Source organism: Cucurbita moschata, unplaced genomic scaffold (genome assembly GCF_002738365.1).
Source record: "Cucurbita moschata cultivar Rifu unplaced genomic scaffold, Cmos_1.0 Cmo_Scf00011, whole genome shotgun sequence".
In the NCBI taxonomy this organism is placed as follows: domain Eukaryota; kingdom Viridiplantae; phylum Streptophyta; class Magnoliopsida; order Cucurbitales; family Cucurbitaceae; genus Cucurbita; species Cucurbita moschata.
The window spans coordinates 1,531,746-1,553,286 of NW_019268527.1; the positions used below are offsets into that span (position 1 = coordinate 1,531,746).

The following is a 21,541-nucleotide window of genomic DNA, read 5'->3' on the forward strand; positions in this document are numbered from 1 at the left end:
AAAAAAAAAAAAAAAAAACATTAATACTTAATTCAATACTTACGGTGAATTAACGACATTAACATTCAATACAAAGATAATCAATATTGTTGCCATTTTTCTTCAACATCATTAACTTACGTCATTGAGGAGGTCGTTGAGGACAGGCATTCCATGTGATTCTACAAAATTGATCTTATGATCAACTCCAGCTTTTTTTATAAATGGCAAGCCAATCTCGAATGAATCTCTATTCACATCAACGGCTATAATCTACCATTCAAACAAACAAAATTATGTTTAGCCTTTCTATTTCATACATATATACATATTTTAAAATTTTCTGTTCTTGCTATTTAAATTCATGTCTTTAATCACTAAATACGTAAATTTTAAATAATAAATTGAAAGTTAAATAACTTATTTAAACTCCATTATTAATAAAACTTTTGTTATTTAACTCAGTAATAAATGAAAATAAAAACAAAATGTAATTTGAATTTTATTTTATTTTAGTCTCAAATCTCCAAATTTTATAAACTGTTTATAGTTAATTTTTAAAAAATATTGGTTTCTGTTAATCTTTTTTTTGAAATATGTGTTCATGACTATTGTTATTACTATTATTTAACGAATTTTGAAGAAAATTCACTTGAAACTAAGTAATTTTAAGATTTATTTAATAGAGATGAACTAAATTTAAGCATTTGAGAAAAGAAAAGGAAAGGAATTAGTGCGGAAATGTTAGTTTAAACTAATTGAACCGAAATTAAGCAGCGGATGATGGCGATGAACATTGAAGGGGAATCTAGGCCGTACCTGACCATCAGCGGGCAGTGCTAGCGCAGTGGTAAGGAGCGAATAGCCAGTGAATACGCCGATCTCTAACGTTTTCTTTGCGTTCATCAGTTTCAGAAGCATCGATAGAAACAATCCTTGATCCGCCGGTACGCTCATCAGGCTCCTGCAACTCGATCCCCAAATTTCCTTCCAAAATCATTAAACACTCTCCTACACGATTATCGACTTCAATCCAGCCGAATCGATCGTTCTAAGTCTTTCCTAATCGAATCAAAACGGATTGAAATCGCAAAAATCTAAATCGGAAGAAGAATCGGAATCTCACCAGTACTTGAACGTTTCTAACGTGGTTTCTCTGAGCTCCTTCAACTGTTCGTGCTCTCTCGGATACGAATTCTCTTCCAGTATATACTGCAATCAAATACAAGTGCTCTAAACTTCTCTAATCTTCAGCGATTTTTATGAACAGTGTTTGATTAAACTAATTTATCTCAGAACAAGTGCGAGTAATTAACGTAATGAAGGCGCAGAGCAGAGATTATTAATTAGTCCTCAGAATCGAAATAAAATCACGAACAAGATTCAATTAGGAACAGGAACAAACCTGGAGAAGAGCAGGACACTGGAGGATGTTCTTAGAATCGCCGGCCATGACCTCTGCAATGAACGAACGAACGAAGGACTTCCTGAGAGCGTTTTATAGCATACAGCGCGTTGTACATTTTTAGGAAAGTTGTTAAATGATTTGAGTTGGAAATGTGTAACGGCTTTTATATTTTTGTTTTAAAATAATCATTACTATATGGTGTAATGCCTAATTTAAGTAGAAAATTAATTAAAATGATTTGTAATTAATTAAAAACATTCCATATTTAATTCCAAAAATAAAAACATTGCTAAATCTGTTCGGTTAACTATCAATGGTCACGATCAAGGGTATATCGGTCTTTTACTTTTACTTGAAAAAATATTCGATGTAAGATAAGTATTTAAAACTATTCGGTAAATAACTTCATTGTGATGGTCGAAAAATGCAACAATATGCAGCATGTTTCATTGTTGGCGAAACCTAATTTTTATAACTATTTCTTGGATCTTGCTTTCTTTTTCGGTGTGTTGGATGCGTATTACTTATTTACACACAGTGTGTCACAATAGCCGTTTCTTGGTAGCGGATTTGGCGATTGTGCGGCACTCACTCTTAGCATTGAGTGAGTCAAGCCAACTTTGGATCACGTTGCCTATGGTCGAGCAACGTGTATTCAAACCTCGGGCCCTGATTTGAAGAGAAGATTTTAGAAAATGGGGAAAGAGGTTTTCGGAAAAGAGTTTTGAGAGCAAGGATGAGAGAGAGATTGAGAGTGGTGTTATATAGTATGCAAGCAAAAATGCAACAACAACTGCTTAAACAGTATATAGCTTCTTGGGTATATAGAATTTGACAACTAATCGCATCCTCCTATAGTACATTTTGAGGCATTTCATGTCTACCAGGTGTAGCCATGATTTCGCCGAAATGTCGTACTCTTAAAGAAAACAAGAAAGAAATAATACAATATGAAAGCAGTAAAAGAATGCCATAAAGTAGTACAAGGCAAGAGTTTCTGCGTGTAACGGGCATGCGGTCATGGGCCATATCATAACATGTCATAACCCGTCATTGTCAAACATATTTATATCATAGTACACCATGACATCTCATAACATAACATAATTCATCAGTCATAGTATGACATCCATTTACGTTCTAATATTGGCACATTTGGCATATCATATAGCAAAATATATCATATCATCAAACATAACAATCATATTAAATGTATGACACGTTCAGGGGCATTAGGCATGTGTTATCATACATAAGACCACTCTTCCGACCATGCTGATAGTAAAGTCACTTACTTAGTTGGCCTTAGCCGAAGTTTCTATTTAATTTCGAATCGACTTGTCTTCGTCCCTTGAATTTGTTTCCACTTGTGTCGAGGCGCTTCACATATTAGACACATTCAACTATTACCTTCAGAAATCCTAACTCCTAACTTAATTGAAGTTAAATTGAGAAAATGAGAATTGTACCGACTTTAAATTCTTTTAATAAGGTCAAAATTAGCTCCGGGAGGGTAAAAAATGTGAAAATCGGTATTGAGCTGAGTGAGCCGATAAGGAGACACGTCACGCACGTGTAAGGAGGTTGGAGGTGCGCGCGGGTTGTTGGACGGGTTGGGTCATGTTCTCGAGCGCACTGGTTGCGTCTATTGGATCGTAAGTTGTGTACAGGCCGTGACTAGCTAGGTCATGCGTGTCTGTTGGACTAAAAGGGATTGCGAGCACAAGTTGCGTACGAGATGCGGGTCGTGGGCTGTTGGAGATGGATATGAGTATCCAACCCAACATCGACTCATGGATCCTTTCTTCTTCACCCGACTGCCTGAATTCTTTCCATTTTTTCTCTCTTCCCATAACATACTCCAATGTTGTTCTTTCCATTTTTCGATCGTTGTTCGTCCCTCCCTTGATACTAGAAGATGATGAGATAGTGGTCAAGCGTAACGCAATGAGGTCGTTCTTTTCCTCAACTCGAAAGCTTCACTCACTGTCCTCCGTCGATCTATAAACTTTAGTGTTACTATTACATGCATGACTTGACATTTATTTAAAAAAATATTTATAATTTTCTTTTTATAGAATGAAACATGAATTTCAAAACACTTATCACATTTAAAAAGCTAATATAACATAGTTCTAGCATTTAGAGGAGAAATAACATTTTACAAGTACGGAAAGGTTTTTATAACTTCCCCACCAAGACATTATTCCAGTCTGGCTCGGTATGGAATGAACTTATAATCATGGAATCGACTCAGGCAATTCGAAATGCCTCGACTTTTTTAGAACAGGTCCGAGTCAAATAAACTAATAAGTTCTTCAAAATGAAACACAAACTCTTTAGTTCAAAGGTTCGATAGAAAAGAAAATACGAGAAATCTAAAATCCATATGATTTTCATGGTTGTGCAACAGACGTCGTCATCATCCACCCTGCTTGCACTTGTTCTTACCTGAAAAAATGAAACATTTTTCTAAAGGGGTTAAATATTATAAATAAAAATACCTAGTAAATGACATAATTATTAAGGTCGAAAAATGCAAATACATACGAGCATGTTATGCTTGAAGACTTTTCTTCCATAACTTTCCTCTATTGGTCATACCGCCACTAAAATTTAGGACGGTCATATCGTCACTCTCTCTCTCTCTCTCTCTCTCGTGACCATATTATCAAGTTTAAACAGAAAATCGCAACGTTACAAAAACGTCAAGGGTCATATCACCACCTCTTCATATCCTCTAATTATCATAGCTCGTAAACATATATATGCATGAGGTACCATCAAATAAGAAGACACAAAATAATTCGTGACATATTGTCATATGCCTATTCATGTAATATCATAATTTCTTGCATGGCTAGCATTTCTATCCGTAAGAGTAGTATCATAGCACCATATCATGACATGAATCATATACATGCACCGTCAACATTACTATTCTACTAGAATTTCATGATCATGACTCATAATATGTTCATCGATATACTTACATAATAACGTACATTTCAACATATAATGATTATATAGAATTCAATTGCTCCCATAGATGTGGACTTGCCCTATTGTTGACAACTTGAAACATTACTATCCTAACCAAGAACACACTAAGCAGAAAGAGGTGGTACAACCTCTTGCCATAAAGAAGAATTCCACCGCGAAAAAAGTAGAGAAATTCTGATAGAGAAAGGGGCATAGAGTCGAGGAATGAGAAGTGATTTTCAACAGTTCCCGACATATTTGAAGAGACTCCTCAAAGCATAAATCAGCTGAAAGCCCGTCGAGAGACCTGGAATCAATCTCATCCTATATTCCTAAGTTTGTGAAGAGTCGGTCGATAGGGACGTCAACTAATTAAGTGGGGGAGGATGTCACAGGAGACCTGAAATCAACCTCATCCTATATTGTTGAGTGTGTGAAGAGTAAGTTGATAGAGACATCAACCAATTGAGTGGGGAGGATGTCACAGGAGACTTGAAATCAACCTCATCCTATATCGCTGAGTTTGTGAAGAGTCAATTGATAGGGACATCAACCAATTAAATGGGGAAGATGACACAATCATGCCTGTCTAGGACGTGTTGTCCATGGCCACATGCCCGCTCCAAACCCCTTTTACTTTCATGTATAGTTAGGTCTTTTCTATTTCTATGGTGTCAACGTGGGGTGCATCACTATTCACCAAAATCATGTCTACATTAGTCAAGGCTAGAACACCCCAAAATGTATTATAGGGTTGTGGCTAATCGTAAATTCTTCCTACCTAGGTTATGTGTGTGTTATCAAATCGTGGTGGTTGCTTATTTGTTTTTAGCCTATAATATTGCTTTCTTACAAATTATTTTCATTGCATTTTCTCGCACACGTTTTCCAAAATATTTTCTCTCAAACGTGACCGAGACTCGATTATACGTCTGAATTATTCGTGACTTACAATTTCCATATGATTGACTTGCTCACTAGGTTAAAAGAAGTGTTGCACAATTGTTGTTCTGCTGTCACAAGAATCTGATTGTGACAACTAACAAGTGACCAACCGAGTTAGGCTTGTGCACGGTTAAGTCGTGGGCTGAGTGTCACAGTCATGCTTGTCCAGGGCATGTTGCCCATGGCCGCATGCCCATGACAAGCCAAACCCTTGTCATGTCTTTTCATTCTAGTGTTTTTCCCTTTGTAATTCTAAAGCGTATGACACCTCAAAAATATCATGTCTAGGCCTGCCAGAACTAAAATGGCCCAGAATGTACTATAGGGGGATATGACTAGTCGTCAACTTCTCCCTACCCAAGGTTATATATGCTAAGCCGTTGTTATCTTTCTCTTGCTTGCTTATATAACGTCTCTTTCTAAAACCTCTCTTTCTAAAATCTCTCTCTCTCCTCGTTTTCTAAAACCTTCTTTTAAAACCGAGGCTAGAGGCTTGACCGTACGTCGCTTGGCCGTAGGCGACGCAAGAACAAATAGGCTGAACTCACTTATCGCTAGAAAGTGAGTGCCGCACAATCGCTAGTCCGCTGCCTTCGAAAGTGCGATTGTGTCAAGTGGTATCAGAGCTTTGTTAGCTCCGTAACGTCATACAGACCGAGACCATGTCGACGACAAAGTCGACACCCAAAGCACAAGCCGACCGGCTTACGCTAATAGAGGAGGAAATGCTGTTCCTCAAAGAAGTCCCTGACACCCTCCGTTTCCTGGAAACACGGGTGACCGAACTGAGTGAGAAAGTCGTCCAAGTCGACGCAATGGGCAACCGCCTGGATGAGTTGCCAATCGCAGAACTATTGTTTCGAGTGACCTCGCTCGAAGAAAGAGTTGCTCCTACGAGCAGCCCAAAACCGTCTGATAGTCCGGATAGCTCTGTCGCACACAAAGAGGGACGTGGTGAAGAGTTCGATGTACTACAAAACACAATGATGAGTTTGTTCAATGGATTGGCTGATGAATTCAGAACAACAGTCGACGACCTCCAAGAAAGGATGGCCGCCATGAGCACTCGAATTGAAATTACCATGAAAGCCGTGGAAGGTGTCGCGGCTGGACAAACTAGTACAGGATCCAACAAACTAAGGTTCCCAGACCCTAGAGCCTTCAAAGGGAATCGAGATGCCAAAGAGTTGGAGAACTTCATCTTTGACGTCGAACAGTACTTCAAAGCCACAACGGCTTGTACCGACGACAAGAAGGTGACTGTAGCCGCGATGTACCTCATAGACGACGCCAAACTGTGGTGGCGTACGAAGGTGCAAGACATCGAGGATGGATTGTGCACCATCGACTCATGGGAGGACCTCAAGAGAGAGTTGAGGGAACAATTCCTCCTCGAAAACGCAGGACATATAGCAATAGAGAAAATAGTAGCCCTGAAACACACTGGAAACATACGGGACTACGTCAGACAGTTCTCAACCCTGATGCTGGATATCAGGGGCACAGCAGAGAAGGACAAGGTGTTCTTCTTCATAAATGGTCTACAGCCGTGGGCCAAAACAAAGATACATGAGAACAGGGTCCAAACCCTAGCTGCCGCAATGGCCTGCGCCGAGAGACTCGTAGACTGTGGGAACGAAGCAGGATCCCAGAGAAGAGCGACACCAGCCCCAAACAATGGGGGCAAACCATACAGACCACCGGGCCAGCGAAATGGAAGCCCCAACAGACCGAATGGATGGACGGATAGACCTCCTCAGAACAATCAAGCGGGGACATCTCGAGGGCCTTACCATCAAAGGAACCACCCGACGACGCCTTTGCAATGCATGCTGTGTAAAGGCCCCCACAAGGTATCCTACTGTCCTCACCGGGCCTCTCTCACTGCACTTCAAGTGTCCATTCAAGAGAGCAATGAAGCAAGGGTCGAGACTTTGCTAGACAAGAAGGAAGATCACGACAACCCCCGAATGGGCGGACTCAAATTCTTGTCAGCCCTCCAACGGGAAGTCGAACCGAAGGAGGTAATGGAGAAAGGGCTCATGTTCGTGGATGCCACAATAAACTCTCAACCGAGCAAGAGCACTTTGATAGACTCTAGAGCAACCCACAACTTCATTGCCGATCAAGAAGCCAGAAGATTGGGACTCACCATAGGAAAAGATCCGGGGAAAATGAAAGCTGTCAACTCCAAGGCCTTGCCTATTGTGGGAGTTTCTAAGAGAGTCCCCTTCAAAATAGAGGATTGGACTGGAGAGCTAGACCTTGTCGTGGTTCGCATGGACGACTTCGACGTGGTACTTGGGATGGAGTTCCTCCTAGAACACAAGGTCATCCCAATGCCATTGGCAAAATGCTTGGTGATCACCGATCGTAATCCCACAGTAATACCTGCAAGCATCAAGCAACCGGGTAGTCTTCGAATGATCTCGGCCATACAACTGAAAAGGGGACTTGCACGAGAGGAACCTACATTCATGGCCATACCACTGATAGAAGAAGCAACCACCGAAGAGACTGTCCCAGAGGAAATCAAGGAAGTACTAGACAGCTATACCGACATAATGCCGGAGAGTTTACCACAAACACTACCCCCTCGTCGAGGCATTGACCACGAAATCGAACTCCTTCCCGGGGTTAAGCCGCCAGCGAAGAACGCATACCGGATGGCTCCACCCGAGCTAGCCGAATTGAGGAAACAACTGGATGAGTTGTTGAAGGCGGGATTCATTCGCCCGGCAAAGGCCCCTTATGGAGCCCCTGTACTGTTCCAGAAGAAGAAGGATGGGACGTTGCGTCTGTGCATAGACTATAGAGCCTTAAACAAGGTAACCGTATGCAACAAATATCCTCTGCCGATAATATCTGACTTGTTCGACCAACTTCATGGGGCCAAGTACTTCACGAAGTTGGACTTACGATCAGGATATTATCAAGTCCGCATTGCCGCAGGGGACGAACCCAAGACGACGTGCGTAACTAGATATGGGGCCTTCGAATTCCTAGTAATGCCCTTTGGCTTGACAAACGCCCCAGCTACGTTCTGCACGTTGATGAACCAGGTTTTCTACAAATACCTGGATCAATTCGTCATAGTGTACCTCGACGACATTGTTGTTTACAGCACAACCCTCGAGGAACACAAAGTGCATTTGAAGTTAGTGTTTGACAAGCTCCGGCAGAACCAGCTGTATGTGAAGAAAGAGAAATGTGCATTCGCACAAACATGCATCAACTTCCTTGGACATGTTGTCAGATGTGGACAAATTAGCATGGATAGCGACAAGATAAAAGCTATCCAAGAATGGAAGGTTCCTACTTCCGTATCTGAGTTGCGGTCCTTCTTAGGACTAGCCAATTACTATAGGCGGTTCGTCGAAGGGTTTTCACGACGAGCCGCCCCATTGACAGAGCTGTTGAAGAAAGACCACCCTTGGTTGTGGTCGAATGATTGTCAAATGGCCTTTGAAAATCTGAAAACAACCATGACGAGGGGTCCTGTCCTCGAGTTGGTAGACGTCACAAAGCCATTTGAAGTAGAAACCGATGCTTCCGACTTTGCTCTCGGGGGAGTCCTTATTCAAGAAGGCCACCCCATCGCTTACGAAAGTCGAAAGCTCAACGATGCCGAACGAAGATACACTGTCTCCGAGAAAGAAATGTTAGCCGTAGTCCATTGCCTTCGAGTCTGGAGACAGTATCTCTTAGGATCACAGTTCGTAGTGAAGACGGATAACAGCGCCACTTGCCACTTCTTTGATCAACCAAAATTAACAGCAAAACAAGCCCGGTGGCAGGAGTCGTTGGCCGAATTCGACTTCAAGTTCGAACACAAAGCAGGAAAGAGTAATCAAGCAGCCGACGCGCTGAGTCGGAAGGGCGAACATGCGGCCCTGTGCATGTTAGCCCATATTCATTCAAGTAAGATCGATGGATCGATGCGCGACATCATCAAGGAACATTTACACAAAGACCCATCGGCCAAAGCTGTTGTCGAACTAGCTAAGGCTGGAAAGACACGGCAGTTTTGGGTTGAAGGGGACCTCCTGATAACCAAAGGAAACAGATTGTACGTCCCAAGAACAGGGGAGCTGAGGAAGAAGCTCATTCAGGAATGTCATGATACCTTGTAGGTCGGACATCCTGGGTGGCAAAGAACATACGCCCTAATAAAGAAGGGGTACTTCTGGCCAAACATGCGAGACGACATCATGCAATACACCAAGACGTGCCTCATCTGCCAACAGGATAAGGTCGAGAAAGCCAAAGTCTCTGGACTCTTGGAACCTCTACCTGTGCCAACAAGACCCTGGGAAAGTGTATCCCTGGACTTCATAACACACCTCCCAAAGGTCGGGGAATATGACGCCATCTTGGTTATTGTAGACCGATTCTCCAAATATGCGACATTCATCCCCACTCCCAAATTATGCTCGGCGGAACTCACAGCCCAACTGTTTTTCAAACACGCTGTAAAGTTATGGGGCATTCCGTCAAGCATCATCAATGATAGGGATGGCAGATTCATTGGGACATTCTGGACTGAGTTATTCGCTTTCTTGGGAACAACCTTAAACATCTCCTCGAGTTATCACCCTCAAACCGATGGACAGACAGAACGGTTCAATTGCTTGCTCGAAGAATACTTACGTCACTTCGTCGACGCTCGCCAAAAGAACTGGATACAATTGTTAGATGTCGCCCAATTTTGCTTCAATTGTCAAACCAGCTCATCTACAGGGAAGAGTCCCTTCGAAATTGTAAGTGGACGACAACCAGCCTTACCCCATATTATTGATCATCCTTATGCAGGAACAAACCCCCAAGCTCACAACTTTACAAGGGAATGGAAGCAGACGACGGATATAGCCCGGGCATATTTAGAGAAGGCTTCCAAACATATGAAGAAATGGGCGGACAAGAAGCGTCGCCCCCTTCATTTCCGTGCAGGAGATCAAGTCCTTATCAAGCTGAGACCGGAACAGATCAGATTTCGCAGCCGAAAGGACCAGAGACTAGTTCGTAAGTACGAAGGCCCGGTTGAAGTCCTTAAAAAGATCGGGGCTACCTCCTACAGAGTTGCACTACCCGCGTGGATGAAAATCCACCCCGTCATTCATGTGAGCAACTTGAAGCCTTATCACCCTGATCCAGACGACGACCAACGAAATGCAACCACAAGACCGAACATCGATCTGAAGCAAAAGGAAACAAAGGAAGTGGAAGAGATCCTAGCCGACAAGGTTAGGAAGATAGGAAGACCTGTACGGACGATTCGGGAATTCCTTGTCAAATGGAAGAATCTCCCTACAGAGGAAACAAGCTGGGAACGAGCCGAAGATCTGAACTCCGCCGCCACCCACATCACAAGGTATGAAAGTAGTCGGTTGACAGGGACGTCAGCCAATTAGGTGGGGGAGGATGTCACGGTCATGCTTGTCCAGGGCATGTTGCCCATGGCCGCATGCCCATGACAAGCCAAACCCTTGTCATGTCTTTTCATTCTAGTGTTTTTCCCTTTGTAATTCTAAAGCGTATGACACCTCAAAAATATCATGTCTAGGCCTGCCAGAACTAAAATGGCCTAGAATGTACTATAGGGGGATATGACTAGTCGTCAACTTCTCCCTACCCAAGGTTATATATGCTAAGCCGTTGTTATCTTTCTCTTGCTTGCTTATATAACGTCTCTTTCTAAAACCTCTCTTTCTAAAATCTCTCTCTCTCCTCGTTTTCTAAAACCTTCTTTTAAAACCGAGGCTAGAGGCTTGACCGTACGTCGCTTGGCCGTAGGCGACGCAAGAACAAATAGGCTGAACTCACTTGTCGCTAGAAAGTGAGTGCCGCACAATCGCTAGTCCGCTGCCTTCGAAAGCGCGATTGTGTCACTGAGCACTCGAGATGGAAATATATCATGTGTGGGTGGTGAGGCATGAGGATTTGTGGTGGTTAATAGGAGAGGGAGAGGAAAACGAGGAAGGAAAGGACTGGGGGAGGCACGGTGTGATCTTCGATATAGAGAAGACAAAGACAAAGTGAAAGAGATGTTTTCAACAAAGAAGGAGAGGAGCGAAGCAACGAGACTGAAGGGAGAGGAGTTGTTATCTATGTAATTGAAGAAGCTGTAGAAGAGCATTGTGGAAATGCTAACCACAGTTTCCATGGTAACGAGAATACGCCAGACAGCGAAAGCATATAAAGAGAGTGGTGCTTCCATCGCTTCGATTTAGAGTGATAGGGCGCACCACAGATACGAAAAATGACTGCTCAATCAAGTTTCAAAAAAAGAATAAGCACAAAGTGAGTGCAGAAGGATATTAAAAACATAGATAGAGTGTTGGTCTTGCAAGAAGAAAGGTCACTCGAGTCGACGGGCAAAGGGAAAAAGGTAAAAGGTAGTTTTTGTTCAGAACCGAGAGGAGAGAGAAAATATCATTTTATTTTTCTTTAATTTTTGATTGGCCATTGATAAATTAAACTATTTCATATGATGAGTTAAAAAATGGGGCCCACATATAGAATGAGTAAATAATTTCATCCCATTAATTTCCCTCTCTTCATTTATCTCTCTCTTTCTCTACTAATTATTTTCACATATTTAAAAAAGTCTAAACTATTTGCTTAATAATTTATTTATTATATTTTTTTTTTTTACAATTTACGACATTTTTTTCTATATTTTTGTAAAATCGAGACCTAGGTATTTTCATCTTAAACAAACATCTATAAATTTTGCATGATAATAAATAACAAATCATCTATTAGAAAAATTTAAAGATAAAAAAAATAAAAAAACTTACTCAATACGTCTGCAGAGAGTGATGCCATCTCCAACGGAGAGTAGAGCTATCTCAACGCGCGAGTCATTAACAAGAAAAGCATTAAGTTCTCGTATATGGTTTCTACTAGCCTTTAATTTCTCATCAACAACGTCGTCACTCTGTGCCACTGTTCCAAACCATAGGGTATTGTCATAAGCAATTACTCCACCGACTTTCACCAATTTCATAAGCAATTCGTGATATTTAATGTACTCTCCTTTATCAGCATCCACAAACACAAAATCAAATTCTCCTTCTTTTCCCTGTTCAACAAGAAAAAAAATACATAATATTTAATTCGGTACCAACCATGAATTTATTGTATTTTAAATGAAATGTACGACAATCATTTATGTAATTTTCTTTTTCCTTGAACATAACAACTTACGTCATTGAGGAGATCGTTGAGGACGATCAATGCTTGTGATTCTACAAAATTGATCTTATGATCAACTCCGGCCTTTTTTATGAACGGTAAGCCAACCTCGAATGATTCTCTGCTTATATCAATAGCAGTAATCTACCATAGCAAATAAACAAACAAAATAATAAAATATATATGAATTTGGATCAAAATTGACATTGAAACCAAGTAATTTTAAGTTTTATTTAATATCATAAACTAAATTTAAGCATTTGAGGAAAGAAAAAGGAAAGGAATTAGTGGAAAATGATAGTTTAAACTAATTGAACCGAAATTAAGCAGCGGATGATGGCGATGAACATTGAGGGGGAATCTAGGCCGTACCTGACCATCAGCGGGCAGTGCTAGCGCAGTGGTAAGGAGCGAATAGCCAGTGAATACGCCGATCTCGATCGTTTTCTTTGCGTTCATCAATTTCAGAAGCATTGATAAAAACAATCCTTGATCCGCCGGTACGCTCATCACGCTCCTGCAACTCAATCCCCAAATTTCCTTCCAAAATCATTAAACACTCTCGTACACGATTATCGAACTCAATCCAGCCGAATCGATCGTTCTAAGTCTTTCCTAATCGAATCCAAATGGATTGAAATCGCAAAAATCTAAATCGGAAGAAGAACCGGAATCTCACCGGGACTTGAACGTTTCTAACGTGGTTTCTCTGAGTTCCTTCAACTGTTCATGCTCTCTCGGATACGAATTCTCTTCCAGTATGTACTGCAATCAAATACAAGTACTCTTAAACTTCTCTAATCTTCAGCGATTTTTATGAACAGTGTTTGATTAAACTAATTCATCTTAGAACAATCGCGAGTAATTAACATAATGAAGGCGCAGTGCAGAGATTATTAATTAGTCATCAGAATTGAAATAAAATCACGAACAGGATTCAGTTAGGAACCGGAACGAACCTGGAGAAGAGCAGGGCACTGAAGGATGTTCTTCTTAGAATCGTCGGCCATGACCTTGCTCTGCAAAAAACAGGATTCAGTTAGTGACTTACTTCGACGTTTTTGTTACGCAGGGGGTTATTTATAATATAGCTAAATTCATAAATAAATAAAAAATAATAACCGGTTGCACTCTGTCTGTCCATATTTTTTAAAGGGTCTTTATTTACTATTAGTTTTGGGGAAATATAATATTTATTTCAAAAATATCTTTTTAATTTACTATTAATTTTTAGAAAAATATATAAGTAAATATCATTTTAATTTTTAAAATATCTTTAATTTCAAAAATTTTATTAAAAAGTTTAAAAATAATCTATAAAATGTAAATAAACTATTTTTATTTTTTTATTGACAATAAATTTTTTTTTTATAAAAATTAAAGATATTAAAGCGGTTTTAAATTTTTATTAATATTTTATAAACATGATATTAGTAATAAGAATATTTTTTAAACTAAATTTTTATATATTTTTTAAATATGATATTAATAATAAGAGTTTTTTTTTTAATTAGAAAGATATTAATGTTTTTTTTAGTTAAGGGTATTTAAAAAATACTATTAAAAATTCAAAGTTTTTTTTGTTTAATTAATGATATTATTGAAAATTTGGAAAGTCAGGCCAAATAAAAATTTTTAGTTTTTTATAATATTGTTGTTTATGGTACATGGTATGTCATAATATCTCACGGGTATAAAGCATAACAATATAACAAACATGGCCAATAATTTAAGAAGTATGTAGCACGAAAATTCACAAGAATCTCATAATAGGGACTACGAACGAGCTCGCTAGTTCACCCCTAATCATGAACTTGTTTTAAAGAGGGGCGAGCGTTTGTAGTGTGACAATAGTTACAAAGGTCATTCCTCACGAGTTATATAACAGTATGGAGATTGGTAATTAAGCCAGTAGCTCCCATTAGTGGACCTATCGCAGGAATACGAGACTACAGTTATCCATAATGATCTGTCTGGAGATGGAGTAGCAAAGTTGTGCCCTAAAATATCGTGTCATAAAGAGACCTCATATGGGTACAATTAATGGATCCTAAACTATTCCTCGTTCAAAATGCTTCCAGGAAGGGCGAGGGACTACATGAAACTAGTAGCTTAACAAGCACGGGATCCTCCCTCTCAATGAAATGATATTACGCATCTCTTAGAATTGACTAATATCGAGTGATATTTTTCATACTGACCTAGTACTATCACGACGTTGATTAAGAGGTCCAAAAACTCAATTCATGTTTCTCCGAATTCGAAAGGTCGTCGTGTTCGCTTGATATAGGCTTGGAGAAAGTGATCCCCACATATTGATTGCAACCCTTCTGTGTTCAATTAATAGCCTTAATAATACGACAAAAATCAAATTTAATGCATGCCTGAGTCCTTTTTAAGGCCTTGCAAATAAATAATATTTACAAAAAAATAAAAAATAAAATAAATGGAAAATTGCATTAATTATTAAAAATTTACAAAATATGAGGTTTAGTTGGTAACATTCATAAAAATTTAATTTTAAAAACATTTAAATTATTTGAATTAGATAATTAATTAATTAAAAATATATTTTGGGCATAATTTCAAACGCTGGTACAAAAACTATTATTATTATTATTATTATTTATGATAAAATAATTACGTGAGTGGGGAAATTGTAATTTTTCAAATCCAAGCTAATAGATATTGTCTACTTCAGTCCGTTACTTATCGTCATCAGCCTCACAATTTTAAAACGCGTCTGATTTTCACACCCTTGTAAGAAATGCTTCATTTCCCTCTCCAACCCGCCGATCTTGGAAAACCATCGCTCTCATGCTTGTCAGAAAGGAACGCCAGAAAAAACATTGTTCACTCCCATCAAGAAAAAATAGCGGTCAGTGATGAGGGGGCTGATTAGGTCTGTCATTGTGAACCCATTCCATTATTGGAGGATTCGTTCCCTGTTCCTGCGGTTGAGAGGACAAGAGATCTATCTTTCTTTTCTTACCGAGGGTGACGTGGGATCTCACATAAATTTAGAAGAAGTTGTACCTAAGAATTTGGTTCTATTTTACCGCTAACTTGCAAACCTGACTACATTTAAAGAAGCTCTCAAGTAGAGAATTGCAATAGACTTGGAGGTAGGAGTGATCGAAAGAAATGAGATTTGAAAGTTGACAGATTTAAATAAAAGAACGAACAAGATTGAAATACAATGAATTTCCAAAACTAAATTAAATGAAAATGGGGAGGTTGAAAAGTAAAGGGTCGGTTGGTGACAAAAGAGTACCGATGACATCATTACATTGATTATATCGAGTGCTCGCAGTTGTGACCATGTGGGATACGATTGACATAATAATTTCTTTAATAACTCAAAATAGTTGAGGTGTGTATCGGCTTAACGTCAAAAGTACTTCCGTGTATGAAAAAGCTAAATGAACAAATCTTTTAAAAAAAAGCCGATAAAATAAAAAAGATTATTATCAAATTAGGATATATATAGTCATGTTATAGGTAAAATTATAAATTTTTAATGCGGAAATTGGGCTAATGATACTAGTAAAATTAGACCAAGAGAACAATATTATTGTAAAGTAAAATAATGTCAAATGTGAGATAAAATTTAGACTAACACAAAAGAATCGAGCTTGTTTAGTCCGTCTCTCAAGGGGCACACACGATGCAAGCTCGTGACTCATGGTATCCTGATTCATCTTTAACCTAATTCTTAAGACAAATGAGAAATTGTCACAACTGTAACATGGTGTGATAAGTAAGTGTAACATGGTGATAGACAAGGCGGCGACACTCAAGTGGCGTCCATCTAGCTATATGAGCGCCAAGATAGACAAGTGTCATGATGTGACCGAGGAGGATGGTCATCTAACAAACCAAATAGATGTGCATTTGAGTCAAACTAAGGCATAAACAAGATAGAGGTAACAAGTAAACAAAAGGGTCAAAGATAGGCGTGTTAAAAGGCCAGGTAGGGCCCCAAGCTTTAACCTCAAAAGTCGGGATTCCAAAAGGAGCTTGAGCATGCGACTCTAGAGTTAAGTTTGAAGCTCGTCAAATTTGGTGTCAATCAGACACCGGATAGATGGTCCATGAGATCGTATGACCGTTCACCAAAATCATGTCTACTCCTGTCATACCAAAAAATGCCTCAGAATGTACCTTAGGGGGAGGCATGATGTCAGCTCTCCACCATCCCTAGACCATGTGACCTAAGTGAGCTACCTTGTGGCACATATTGTGTCACACTAAGGCTGAGTGTTGCAAGACGAGTGTCCAGGTGACTTTCTTTGAAATTAGTCTTCAAAGACAGTGTCAAACGACATGGGTGTACAGACATTGCACCACAGACCATGTGCTAAAGGTTGATATATGCATTATGTTAAGGATAGTTGACCGTTCATTATAAGGCAAATATCTATATTTGCCTTACATTACGGGTTACCATATTTGCCCTTTTATTAAAGGCAAATATATTGTATTCATTTATTATTCTTTCCTTTTGCTATTTCCATATTATTTGTAATTTACCATATTTCTGTATTCTGTAAATGATTGTAAATAAGAGAACTCTCACCCCATTTAAAGCATGGTGGATTCAACAAACATTCTCATGATATCAGAGCCCTTTTTGGTTTAAAGGCCCTGATCCTTTCTTCTCTATGGCTTCTGAATCTTCTTATCATCTTCTTCCTTTCAATACTCTAATCCATATGATCACCATCAAACTTTCTTCCTCCAATTATCTTCTTTGGAAAAGCCAACTTCTCCCTCTCCTTGAGAGTCAAGACATGCTGGGCTATGTCGATGGAACTATGATTCCACCACCTCGCTTTGAACCAGAAACCTCCTCAACACTCAACCTCAAATATTAGGCATGGAGAGCAGCCGATCAACGACTTCTCTGTCTCCTGCTCTCCTCTCTCACTAAGGAAGCCATGGTTGTTGTCGTTGGTCTCTCTATTGCACGTGATGTTTGGCTTGCGTTGGAAATACGTTCAGCCATCAGTCGAAAGCTCGTGAACTGAGACTCAAGGATGACTTGCAGTTGATGAAACGTGGCATCAAACCTATTGCTGAGTATGCCCGTGCCTTCAAAAAAATTTGTGACCAACTTCATGCCATTGGCAGACCCGTCGAGGACATTGATAAAGTGCACTGGTTCCTTCGTGAACTCGGCACCGAATTTTTAGCTTTTTCTACTACTCAGATGGCTCTCGCCCCTATCCCCTATTTTGCAGATTTAGTCTCTAAAACTGAAAGTTTTGAGTTGTTCCAGCGCTCCCTTGAGTTCTCTGACTCACTCCTACAGCATTCACAGCCACTAATCGTGGTCGCACCCACCACCCTACTTCCTTTACCAACCAGTGAGGTTGTTCTTATTCTCACCAAAACAACTCTTCTAGTCGAGGACGAACCCACTCAAGTTAGGGTCGTCGACCACCTCACTGCCAAATATGTCGCAAAGAGGGCCATTATGCTGACCGCTGCAACCAACGGTATGTTCGACCTGATTCTTCTCATGCTCACCTTGCTGAAGCCTTTAACACGTCATGTTCTATTGCTGGACCCGATGCTGCTGATTGGTTCCTGGACACTGGTGCTTCGATCCATATGACTGCCGACCCATCTATTCTGGATCAGTCTAAAAATTACACGGGTAAGGACTCTGTGATCGTAGGAAACGGTGCATCTCTACCCATTACCCACACCGGTACTCTTTCTCCTGTTCCAAATATTCACTTATTAGATGTCTTGGTTGTCCCTCACCTCACTAAAAATCTTCTTTCCATAAGTAAATTAACGTCTGACTTTCCTCTCTCCGTTACATTTACTAATAATCTTATTACTATCCAGAATCATCAAACAGGAAGGGTGGTGGCAACCGGTAAAAGAGATGGAGGGTTATATGTGCTAGAGCGCGGCAACTCTGCCTTTATTTCAGCCCTTAGAAACAAATCTTTACGTGCTTCATATGATTTATGGCATGTTCGTCTACGTCATGTGAATCATTCGGTTATTTCCTTTTTAAATAGAAAATGTCATCTTTCTCTTACGTCTTTATTGCCTTTTCCATCATTATGTAATACTTGTCAGCTTGCGAAAAGTCATCGATTGCCTTATTCCCGCAATAAACGTAGGTCGTCTCATGTGTTAGATCTTATTCATTGTGATCTTTGGGGTCCTTCTCCCGTCAAATCAAATTCGGGTTTTCTTTATTATGTTATTTTTATTGATGATTATTCTCGATTCACTTTGTTTTACCCTTTAAAATTTAAATATGATTTTTTTTGATATTTTTCTTCAATTTCAAAAATTTGTGGAAAATCAATATTCTTCTCGTATCAAGGTATTTCAAAGCGATGGTGGTACCAAATTTACTAGTACTTGCTTTAAAACTCATTTACGTAATTCTGGCATCCACCATCAACTCTCTTGTTCATATACACCTGCTCAAAATGGTCGTGCTGAGAGAAAACATCGTCATGTGACTGAGACTGGCTTGGCCCTTCTCTTTCACTCTCATCTTTCTCTTCGGTTTTGGGTTGACGCCTTCAGCACTGCAGCTTATATTATCAACCGGTTGCCTACTCCACTTCTTGGAGGTAAGTCACCCTTTGACCTCCTTTATGGCTACACTCCACATTATGATAATTTTCATCCCTTTGGTTGTCATGTTTATCCTTATTTGCGTGATTATATGCCTAACAAGCTTTCTCCCCGCAGCATTCCTTGTATTTTTTTGGGTTATAGTCCTGCTCATAAAGGGTTCCGTTGTCTTGATCCGGCCACCACTAAGCTATATATCACCTACCATGCTCAATTTGATGAAACTCACTTTCCTACTATCCCTGGCTCCCAGGCCCAACCTCTTTCCTCTATTTCTATTTCAAATTTCTTGGAACCACATCTTCATTATATTGATTCATCACCCCCTACCACTTCATCACCGCACATTCCTCAATCCAGTTCATCCCCGTGTGATATTTGTTCTGACCTTGTAGATGAGTCTGTGCAGGTTGATACTTCTCTTGCAGGTGCCACTTTGCTACCCTCGACTTCTAATTCGACCTCTATTGAACCTCCTATTGATTTATCTTCTTTGGGCACTCATCCTATGATCACACGAGCCAAAGCTGGTATATTCAAGACTCGTCATCCAGCAAATCTTGGTATTTTGGGCTCATCTGGACTTCTTTTTGCTCTTCTTGCATCCACTGAGCCAAAAGGATTCAAATCTGCGGCTAAGAATCCTGCTTGGGTGGCTGCCATGGATGAAGAAATTCGAGCGTTACAACAAAATGATACTTGGACTTTGGTTCCTCGCCTTGCCAACACCAACATCGTGGGCTCTAAATGGGTGTTTCGTATTAAATATTTGCCTGATGGATCCATCGAGCGTTTCAAGGCTCGTCTTGTTGCCAAAGGTTATACTCAGGTTCCTGGTCTTGACTACACTGACACTTTCAGTCCGGTTGTCAAAGCTACCACTATCCGTGTTATGCTTTCTATTGCAGTCACAAATAAATAGCCTCTTCGACAACTTGATGTCAAGAATATTTTTCTCAATGGAACTCTTATTAAACGTGTTCATATGGAACAACCTCCTTGGTATATTGATCCTCGATTTCCCACTCATGTTTGTCTATTAAAGAAAGCTCTCTATGGCTTAAAGCAAGCTCCTCGTGCTTGGTTTCAGCGTTTTAGCTCATTTCTTCTCACACTTGGATTTTCTTGCAGTCGCGCTGACACGTCCCTTTTTGTCTCTCATCAGCAATCTAACCTTATCTATTTGCTTCTTTATGTTGATGACATTATTGTAACCAGCAACAACTCATCTCTTATTGACAGCTTTACTCGCAAGCTTCATTCTGAGTTTGCTACGAAAGATTTGGGTTCTCTCAGTTACTTTCTTGGTCTTGAAGCTTCACCCACTTTTGATGGACTCTTTATTAGTCATTTAAAATATGCTCGAGATATTCTTACTCGTGCTCAGTTGCTCGATAGCAAACCAGTTCACACTCCCATGGTTGTTTCTCAACACCTGACTACTGATGATTCTCCTTTCTCTGATCCTACTTTCTACATATCTCTTGTTGGCACTCTTCAGTACTTGACTATTACGCGTCCAGATATTGCCTATGCTGTCAATTCTGTCAGTTAATTCTTGCATGCCCCTACTGCAGATCACTTTCTTGCTGTCAAACGTATTCTTCGCTATGTCAAAGGAACACTCCACTTTGGTCTTACCTTTCGTCCATCCACTGTTCCTAGTACTCTAGTCGCTTATTCGGATGCTGACTGGGCTAGTTGTCCCTCGTTGTTCTACATCCGGCTATTCTATTTATCTTGGTAACAATCTCGTTTCTTGGAGTGCCAAAAAGCAACCTACTGTCTCACGCTCCAGCTGTGAATCTGAGTATCGTGCTCTTGCCACAACTGCTGCTGAACTTCTTTGGGTTACGCATCTTTTGCATGACCTCAAGGTCCCTATTTCACAGCAGCCCTTACTCTTATGTGACAACAAAAGTGCTATTTTTTTGAGCTCTAATCCCGTTTCTCACAAGCAGGTCAAACATGTTGAACTAGATTATCATTTCCTTTAAGAACTTGTTATCGCTAGCAAACTTCGCACACAATATGTACCCTCTCATCTCCAAGTTGCTGACATCTTCACAAAGAGTATTTCTCGACCTCTCTTTGAATTTTTCAGATCCAAGCTTCACGTTCGTTCAAATCCGACGCTCAGCTTGCAAGGGGGTGTTAAGGATAGTTGACCATTCATTATAAGGCAAATATCTATATTTGCCTTACATTACGGGTTACCATATTTGCCCTTTTATTAAAGACAAATATATTGTATTCATTTATTATTCTTTCCTTTTATTGCTATTTCCATATTATTTGTAATTTACCATATTTCTGTATTCTGTAAATGATTATAAATAAGAGAACTCTCTCCCCCATTTAAGGCGTGGTGGATTCAGCAAACATTCACACGCTAACTATCGGGTACAGAGTTCGTAA

The 21,541-nt window shown here is 39.9% G+C and overlaps 1 protein-coding gene across 3 annotated transcripts in view; it reads right to left on the minus strand.

Moving 5' to 3' along the window:
* The window catches only part of LOC111449785 (flavonoid 3',5'-methyltransferase-like), a 15,213-nt gene extending 1,636 nt beyond the window's left edge, over positions 1 to 13,577 (minus strand). Inside the window, exons 1-6 of one of the 3 annotated variants that reach the window (XM_023089825.1) lie at positions 13,471 to 13,568; positions 13,191 to 13,276; positions 12,884 to 13,028; positions 12,524 to 12,655; positions 12,115 to 12,398; positions 3,508 to 3,838 (exon numbers count right to left, since the gene is read on the minus strand). In XM_023089825.1, coding sequence (XP_022945593.1) covers positions 3,835 to 3,838; positions 12,115 to 12,398; positions 12,524 to 12,655; positions 12,884 to 13,028; positions 13,191 to 13,276; positions 13,471 to 13,521 — 702 coding nt within the window. In that variant the 5' untranslated portion in view covers positions 13,522 to 13,568 and the 3' untranslated portion in view covers positions 3,508 to 3,834. Of the gene's footprint in view, positions 1 to 120; positions 253 to 798; positions 944 to 1,105; positions 1,192 to 1,384; positions 1,450 to 3,507; positions 3,839 to 12,114; positions 12,399 to 12,523; positions 12,656 to 12,883; positions 13,029 to 13,190; positions 13,277 to 13,470 lie in introns of those variants that run through there. The other 2 variants (XM_023089826.1, XM_023089827.1) reach the window with 2 other exon arrangements.
* Between the last annotated feature and the right edge of the window lie 7,964 nt (positions 13,578 to 21,541).